Genomic DNA, 9,646 nt, shown 5'->3' with positions numbered 1-9,646 from the left:
AAACCATTCGTGTTTGAGGCAAGTACCATGGGGAAGACACTGATAAACTGCAAAATGACATTATTCAATCTTTGATGAATACGTAATTGTATTTGTATTGAACATGTTATTCATAGAGAGAGTAGTGTCATTGTAAAATGCACGGGTTCCTCGCTTTGGGATTTCAATGAGTTGCACCTCTACTGAGTGGGCTTTAAAATAATCGGCTACATAATTTAACATGTCTTATATTTTTCGACCAGTTGTTCATTTCCTTTGATATTTGATCCTTACACAAACCGATGCATTTGTTGTGGAAGTGTTTTGTTGAACATTTTTATTTCATTCTGAGGCAACTTTGTGTAATAGATTATTTGATCTAGCCCTTACTTCATAGTATGCTTTTAATGCGAATTTTGATTCTAAGTTGTTCATATAATGCCTGGTTATGTTAGAACACACACTACCTGGAGATAATTCTTCGTTAATATTTATTGAATTATTAGTATATTTGAATATCCGCAGCATTGCATAATTCAAATGCTATATTTTTTGTGTTGTTATGCTCTCAACATTTAATGTAAATAAAGTATTTTGTATATTCTAAAACGATTACTTTAATATTTCGGTTGTGTTGTGACAGAATTAAATATCCGTTCAATACAGTCGTCGTTGCAAAATTGCGAAACACAAATATTTATACTGTTCTTCTGATGTGCAATAATGATATCACACTATTCGCATTCCACCAATGTGCGTGTTTAATTAAATAAAATGTCCTACATAATGTATTTATTATCGTTTCAGTTCGTTCTTCTAATATATTAGAAGGATGCCATAAGTTCCACGATCGTCTCTAAACTCGTCCACCGACCAGTGTTTTTACGGTCGATCTCCGTTGCACATTTAAGACACCAGAAGAATTCTATTTATGCATATGTGTGTAGAAAGCCTTGTCAAATGATGATGATGATGATGATGATGATGATGATGATACCTAGTGTCACTTTCTGTGCAAGAATTGTGTTGGGTTTTCAGAGCGCCATGAGATCCCTAGAAAAGTTATTTATGTTGCTTTGAAATTAAGATGTGGAGCCTCACGTCTTCAGTCGCAAATGATTTGTTTTCAAGCTTAAAAGCGTTTTGCTTCTTTATTATGGAGTTCGTATTAGAGACAGTTTGCGCTCAAATGGCGTTTTCTCTTCATGAATTGTAGTTTTAAGGTACTCCCACTCCGCTGACGATATGTCGAAGACAGTTTTACTAAATGTATAGAGAATACGAGGCGATTAATCTATTATGCGTTAAATATTATGCCAGAAGCGTTAATTCATGTTAAACAATGTGTGTTGCACACTTGATCAATTCAGCTTTTACTTTAAAAACAAGTACATAATGTGATGACTAATTTTAACTGGAATCGCTTTTTACGCTTAATAGATTCCCAAACACTTACATTACTAGTTTTCCATCCATGATCGTCAGGTATCAACGTTTCTTTTACATACAAACGCTATTTACGTGCACACTCGTTATTCATTTGATCCATGAGCGGGATGGTAACAGCATTGTCATTAACACCCTTTCAGAAGAACCAAACTGTACAGTTAATGTCTACTGTATCGAAACATTAAAATCCAAACATGAGTGTTAACGGAATTATATTAGTGTACATCTTCAAATTATGTATGTATATTAATTTTTGGAATAATCTTAATTTTTAAGATTCATAGACGCGCACACATATTCGTTATTATTTACATATATTCGTTTTAGGTAAAATGTCATTGAATATTTATACTTTTACATATATAAGGAAACAAGTTGAATTACAAAAAAACTACTTAATTTACACGAAACCGGGCCTTCTGGAAGCGTTTATTGCGATACCTCTGCACCGCGTTGATTTACATATTAAACATCTGAAAAGTTTGAATGCTAAATTTATGTTTTAACTACACATATATTTCAAGAGAGGAAAACAACATTAGAAACACTTTATTAAGTAAGTAATACCAATTTTGAATGATAATTATCCAGTTATGAACCGATATTTTTTTTTAATTTCTGGAGTGTTTTTGCGCATTTGAATGATAAATTATACTTTTTTTTCATTTTATGATAATCATTATGAAAATTTTCATTTTGGTGAACAATTCATTTTATTTCAAATATTTTAAACGTAACTATATATAATAGTACATATTTAAATATTGCGTGTATAATATGCAAGACTGTTATGTTGTTTTTTTATCTACCAATCTACTTATATTAAATGCATCAATATACAAAAATATAGTAAGGTCAGCTATTATCCGTTTATTCAAGCTTTAACAATATGTATATATTTATGATTTTTGTTTTGTCCCAATGGACTGTCTCTGTAAATAATGAATCTAAATGCACCGTTATGCGCTATTTTATAAACATTTGTGAGCAAAAAGTAACAGTGTCAATACGAGTCGTATTAACATACGTATATCTGTTTATAATCTACCTTTGTGGTCTGAAAACCTGAATGAACACTTAACCTTTTTAGCAGCAGAGTAACTAAAATATGTTCCGGCGAAAAGGATGTGAATTAACATAACATGTTCTCTAAAATCAAAGCTCGTGTTTTACAGTCAGATATATCGACGCTAAAATAGCGAGTATGCCCTAAGAAAAATATATTCACACGTTTTTATAGGTTCTCATAAAGGAAGTCATTAGGGTTCTGCGTATAGACGGGTACAACAGTATTTGTTTCATGACTTTTCACAGAGCGGATATGTATTGCAATAAACAAGAACTAAAAAATTTTTTTTTTCCATTTTTATTGTATTTTCATTTGTCTTTCTACGAGTATACAATGTAAACTTGGACAACTTAGTGAATACTTGGGTTCAAAACCAACGTACAATAATGAGTATTTATAAGATAATAACGACATTGATAATAGTACTTAAAATCTGTAAAAAAATTTGAACAGGGATTTTTTAAATCATTGTGTTAGAAAATCGAACGTATACAAATTAAAATTCATTTAAACAAGTTACTAACATAATGCCTTAACTGTACATGCCAACTAAAAAACTATATTGTCAACATATCATGTAAGTTTATATAATAGTATTCCTCTTCATTTTTAACGACATTTGGTATTTTACATTCAACAAAAGTTACCTTGTAGTCTTTGCCCGTACCATGGGCATACACTATCTATGTGCAAAATATTGCCACAATATGTACACACACTGATAGAAGCAGACACATAATAATGACATTTTGTTTCGGAGTTTAGTTAAATGTTTTACACAATGCATATTTACTTAGATACTAGTCACATGTTACACAATACCACACCTATAAGATTAACTATACCACTATAATACATATGACAAACGCATTTTGCACATAAGGTACCAAACACATTTGCTAAATCTCTCTTATGTAGAACTTGAATTTTGATTTTCAAATAAAATATTGCACTGTGAACCCGTTAGTCCTGTAAAGTTGTAACCAACAAAATTGGATTTATTTCTAATTACAAATACATGCATATTTAATGAGGGTTTATTATGTAAATATTTCGACTGGTTTATTTCTTATTCACAAAAGAAATGTAACATTGTTGTTTACGCCTGATAGGAATGGCACGTATTCTTGTATCGATTTCAATGTTTGTTGTTGTTGTTGGTATGCATTTGGTCGATAATTTGTTCACGAGAAACGAGTTCTCAAAATTTATTTAAGAAACTATGTATGAACTGCTTATGTGATTAAATAATTTGTTTTTTTGGGAATTGGAAATTCAACTGTTTTGTTAACGCATACATATCATGGCTAAAGTAAGTACGTCATAAAGTTTATTTTGTATGCATCTGTATATTCCGGCTATTAAACACAAATAAGAAGAAATTAAGACATCTTGACATTGATCTAAGTTGACATCTGAGATTGCAAATTCTTAAGTATGGAACACTATTATTTTATGGCCTTAAAATGTATATTACATAGCGTTAGAAATGAGAACACACTCCTCTGTATGTATCTGTTTTAATTCACGTAAAAAATTAGAGTAGACGTCAATTTGCGTGCGCTCTGATTCTTCGCGTGATGCTACCCGGTATCTGTTTCACAAAATCCCAGAGCTTATTAACGTCATACTTATTAATATTATATACGATGTCAAATAGCATTAAGAGCGTATGTGCACATTGATATACAATTATAAATTAATATACACTTATCCAAGCAATATGGTAATGTGTAAATAGTCAGAAGTATTGCCTATATCGCATCAAATAGTTTTAATATTCATATGCACGCATTTAGTATAAGTGTGCAACCTAGCGAAGTAACATAGAGGCCGCATAGAACTGTAAATATTAAATGTTGTTGAGTGTCAATACATTTGTCTTAATTTTAATGATGATCTTAACATTAATATACTTATATTTGATTATAGTTGATAAATATATAAAAAAATGTTTGACAGTTACACGAATATATGTGAATATTTTATGGCTTGGTAAAAATCCAGTTATTCATGTGTTTGCATATTCATATGTATTACTGCTGATGTCAACTTTCTTTAGGAATATTGTTTAGATTTTACGCATATGAATACAAATACAAGACAAAACGTCAATTTATACAATAAACTGTTTTTAGAACACACTTAATAAAATTCTAACCTATTTAGTTAACATAGGCAGACCATAGTTTAACTTTAACAGTAAAGTATTATAATTTTACAAAGTCGATTGTACATGTAGTTAATTATCACACAATATCTTATCAAAAAGATGTGATTATGAACCTTACAACCATTTCCGAATGAGTAAAACATTTTTGAAAAGTGTGTAACACTGGGTATTTACTTTTATCATGAACAGGCGCATACAGCATTAATAAGTCGCCGCGTAATAACTTTTTATAAACATAAAAATTGCTTAAGACCGATGCGTTACCTCTCTCGCAGCGTTGTTTCTGATGTTAATTTGTTATAAACATTTCTTAATATGAATTTCTTTCCTATAGAATTCCTGTAGAATAATCGACTAACGCAAGGCGACGTATTTATTTATTTTATCGAAATGTCGTTTTATCATTCAATTCACATGATGTTACTTTTGATTAACATATCTATTAATTTTAAGAGATTTTCTTATATATAAACAAGTTCGTTTCTTATCCATGATGGCAAAACAAGGCGTGTATAATTTCAAACTCAAACTTATTACAATATTTTTTTATGACTGTTTGTTGTTATAAAACTCTTTTCATATGGTGTGTTTTCTGTGTCTTAAATTACTAATATAAAACTGATTGATTCTGTACGTATTCATAACTATCCAACATAATTAACTGTCATAAGGATACATGCTTATTAAATATTTACATCTATATACAAGTATTCAATATAACGCAGTATTTATTTAACGCAACAAAACAGCAAGTTATCAGGTTCTGTGAAAATCAAGTTTAAGAATTCGAATAAATGTCCGTTTGAATTGGGCGTTGGCAAAGGCATAGCAAAATGGATTTATCGGGCTATTCAGATAGCACAGCCAATACGAGAAATTATAAAGCTGCATGTTAATACATGCAAATGACTTGCAAATTCCTATGACAAATATCATTATATGAAATGGTGTCCAACACAACACATATGCACCCAGAATTATGGAGATCGTCCTCAATGCTTTCCGGGCGCGATTTTCTGATTTTGATTTTGCGGGCTTTTTCTTTTTATCGACAGCAGGTCGAAGTGAACGAACAAGCGACTGCAATGGACTTCCGTAATGCCTCTTATGTTTTGTTTTGTTGCTATCCACATTGTGGTGAACGCGCAGGTGCTTTTTATTATTTTGGCTCTTCTTTCCTTTTTTGGTATGGTTCTCCATGCTTTCTGTAACATTGTGCAAGTCTTTGTTAACCTTGCTACCACTGCATTCATCTGGCCCGGTCGAGATAGCTTCAGAACTTGCCGAGTCACAAAACTGTGGCACTAAAAGGGATTTATCATCGTCGAAAACCCTTCGTCGCCACACTGGAGATTCTTTGTCATTACGAGGTGGTCCTACAGTAAGGTCTTTGATTTCCGCTAACAGCTTTACGTTATCCGATGAGGTCAAAGATTTTAAACTATCTTCATCGATATATCTTATTCCATCCAGGACGGGGTGGTCTAATAGGTCGTTGGTGGAACCACTTGTTTTGACAGAAATTTGTAATTGACCTAAGTCATGTATATCATCCTCATGGTCTATTTGATTTATGTCTGTAATAGGTCTGAAACTGTTTGTTAAGGATTTCGGAAACTTGATCAACGAATTTTGATTTTCTGAATCAGTTTGCTTGCTGCAAACCTTATCATCCGTTGTGTCCTTTTCCGTCGAGCTGTGTGACGCCTGGGACGCACTGACACTTGTACCAGACAACGAGAAAGCAAGTGATTTGCCGATGTGATTTGCCGATGTCCCAAGCATGCCTTTAAGTGTCGGTTCCGTTTGTACGGCACTGTTAACGTAGCAACCGGTTGTTTTTATGTCAGCGCTACTACCTTCATCCTCGTCGGACGCAAAAGCTGGACTTGAACTGCGGTCCTCCTCAGATGGTTTGGAGTATTCGTTATCAGAATGTTTAGAAAAACTCGTAGTTAACGTATTATTGTCATTCGCTTCTCGAAGGTATCTAGCATTATTATTTTCCATTCTCTTTTTGCTTTGCTTTGACTTGCCACTGTTGGCCGACGTTCTGTCCTTTGCCAGATTCATTGCATTGTTCATTTTCTTTTGTTTTTCATTTGATTTCCGTTGTAAAGCCAAGGCAACACGGTATATTCCAACGTATAACGCTATCATAACTATTAGCGTTGACCAAAAATAACCAATTGTTAGTAAAAAGGTAAATGTTGGATCACTCATAAATTGAACTTCACATGATCTTTCTGCGACAGTCCTCACGCCAACGAAATATTGCCAGCCAATAATTGATGTGAAGAAAATCGCTGCGGGTATAATCCAAGACAACGCTATCATAAGTCTTACCTTACCGTCCGTTCGCCAATTTCTGTACTTGGCAGGTATTTTCACACTACAGAATCTGTCAATGGTGATGAACAATACCGTGTATTGGGATGCTAAGCACACTGTATAATCCATAGATAACCACAAGTCACAAATTATTTCTCCAAATGGCCAATAGCCGAGCAAAAGATAAGTTGTAAAACAGGGCATCGAAAAGCTCCCTATTAGAAGATCTGACATGGCTAAAGATGCAATGAAATAATTTGTAGGTTGTCGTATAGTCCGCTCTAAGAAAAAAGACAGAAGCACTAAAATGTTTCCAAGAATTGTCACTATTATCACAATCGTCGCTACCGTTCCTAGAAATATGGTCAGCCATAACGAATGTGGTAACGCATTCGAGTCAACCGTTCCGTTTAAAGACGTATTGTGGTTCGTATCATTATATATATTTGCCGCTGTCCCGTTGTACAAATACAGATCGGAGTCATTCACGAAATCCCATACACCGTCAGTAACGTCCAGGCCAGCCGAAAAGGAAGACGACGACATTCTTCTGCGTTGGGTCAGTCAGCCCGGTAACACTTGTTCAGACGATCAAACCATGTTTAATGTCAGATGTGTACCCGCTGGACGCATATCTGAAAATAGTAAGCGAACACTATGTTTATTACATATCGACATGTGCATTTCTGTTAACTAAGCTCATGAAGACGAAACAACTAGCCCGTACAAATGAATGCTCTTTGATCCTACCGCTTAGTTGCGAGCGGTATTGATTATAATTGTTCAATAGTTCTCAATCATTTAACTGGTCTGCTCGTATCTGTTTTTTCACAGTTGCACAACTGCAAAGTAAGACATATGTATGTATGTCCAGCTAATGAACAATCGCTAATAAAACATGACAGTATCTCAGAAGTAAACAATCACAATCGCAATATAACCATGTATGTGTAATTGTTACGTAGGGCGATATGTTTTTGTTTATACTTAATGTATGTCTAACTGTGTAATAACACGAGCCGTATATTTCCTCACAGCTAAGTTATAGTGAAGTTTAGTGTTCTGCAACAAGTCGGAAAACATATTAGTTTACCTAATTCGGAAGAAAATTCGGAAGATCTATATGAACACATTCAATACCGCAGCTGCAGAACTTTTTAACCACTTTTTAACCGATTTACAAAAGTTGATGCCCTATCTTACAAATGATGAAAACTCCAAGTCGACTTGAACCATTATTGATTTCAACACGGACCTAGGGAAGGCGGTGTAAGCGTTAATATGGAAGCATAATAGAACGTTGTAAAAATCGCTGATAAAGGATTTTCAGAGTGTAAAAGTAAATTGCACGTGATGATAATCTAACGGCACACTGCCAATATTGTCCCTCGTGGAGCAGATTTATCGCGGCATTGCAATTCTTGCAAATCAAAAAGGCAATGTTCCAACTTGTGTTACAGTTCTGTCCGATGCTCGATATTGCTCCCTAGTGGCGCCTACGCATTTTGTTATTCGTCCATTATTACGAATCTTGGACTTTGGGTTTTCGCTGTTGTTTTGCTAATATTTCTCCTTTCAGTCTGGTGATTCTGTCATTAAATTTTAATTAACCCATTTATGCCTAGCGTCCTGAAAAAAGGACATTGCAAACACTCTTAGACCCAGATGAGACGCCGCATGATGCGGCGTGTCATCTGGGTCTACGCTGTTTGCTTAAAGGAATTTCTATAAGAAATATTCTAAATATAGAAATAAATATACTAGACATCCTTAATTTTGGAAATAAATTGATCCAATTGAGAAGGATGGGAGAGTCCACTAGGCATAAATTGGTTAATGTAGTTACGTCATAGTGCATAAACGGAAACCGTAATAACATAAGTTCACGTTGAACAACATATTCTATAGGGTATACATACGCCATGTATTTCTATTTAACAAATCTCATAATTAATAAACGTTGGATGTTTACAGAAAATTTGACGCCTTCGAAAACATTTTGAAAAGGAAACACACAAACATTAAATCATTCAATACTGTGTGATATTATATTAATCAAAATGGGAACAAAAACGTGTTAAAATTCCTTGCTAAGTATAAATACTTAAAAATAGTGGTTTTATTTATATGCAATCGAAGTAAACGTTGAATTGAAAAACGATCATTTTCAATTAAGGTATTTTAGAGTTCAACTTTATTGAACAATTATTTTATTGTTCTATATTTAACTAGCACATGGGTAATGAATAGTCTTTAAACAAGTAAACTATACAACACACGTCTAAATAAACAATTCGTTCAAAATAATGATTCAACATAAACCTACAAAGAAAGGATGCATCCGTGTGTCAGACACTCGAAAAAACCCTCGTTAAAGGTAACAAACTCTTGAACCTGTGCCTGATATTGTTAACATGCCTACGGACGTGCATTTGAAAAGACGCAGCGGAAACGCACCACCTTTAACGTCGTTCAAAGCCAGGGAAACTACACAATTAATGCCTAAGTATCATTTTTGAGGCCATTCTCGCTTTAGGCAAAACGCAATTGATCTTCCGCGCTTCAATGGGGGACATCCTGGCAGAGCAGTCGTCATTATTCCTCGGAAATTACATTTATGAGTGCACAAGTTTCTCCCTTCCTTT

The 9,646-nt window shown here is 33.8% G+C and overlaps 1 protein-coding gene across 3 annotated transcripts in view; it reads right to left on the bottom strand.

Moving 5' to 3' along the window:
* Nucleotides 1-2,815: 2,815 nt before the first annotated feature.
* LOC127860476 (muscarinic acetylcholine receptor M2-like) overlaps nt 2,816-9,646 on the bottom strand; it is a 163,328-nt gene continuing 156,497 nt past the window's right edge. For all 3 annotated transcript variants that reach the window (XM_052398563.1, XM_052398564.1, XM_052398561.1), the window contains one exon: nt 2,816-7,636. In XM_052398563.1, the coding sequence (XP_052254523.1) occupies nt 5,427-7,547 (2,121 nt within the window). In that variant the 5' untranslated portion in view covers nt 7,548-7,636 and the 3' untranslated portion in view covers nt 2,816-5,426. The remainder of the gene's footprint in view (nt 7,637-9,646) is intronic.

This window comes from Dreissena polymorpha, chromosome 15 (assembly GCF_020536995.1).
Source record: "Dreissena polymorpha isolate Duluth1 chromosome 15, UMN_Dpol_1.0, whole genome shotgun sequence".
NCBI lineage: Eukaryota > Metazoa > Mollusca > Bivalvia > Myida > Dreissenidae > Dreissena > Dreissena polymorpha.
Note: the sequence above shows the minus strand (reverse complement) of the source record. Positions and strands in the feature narration are given on the sequence as shown.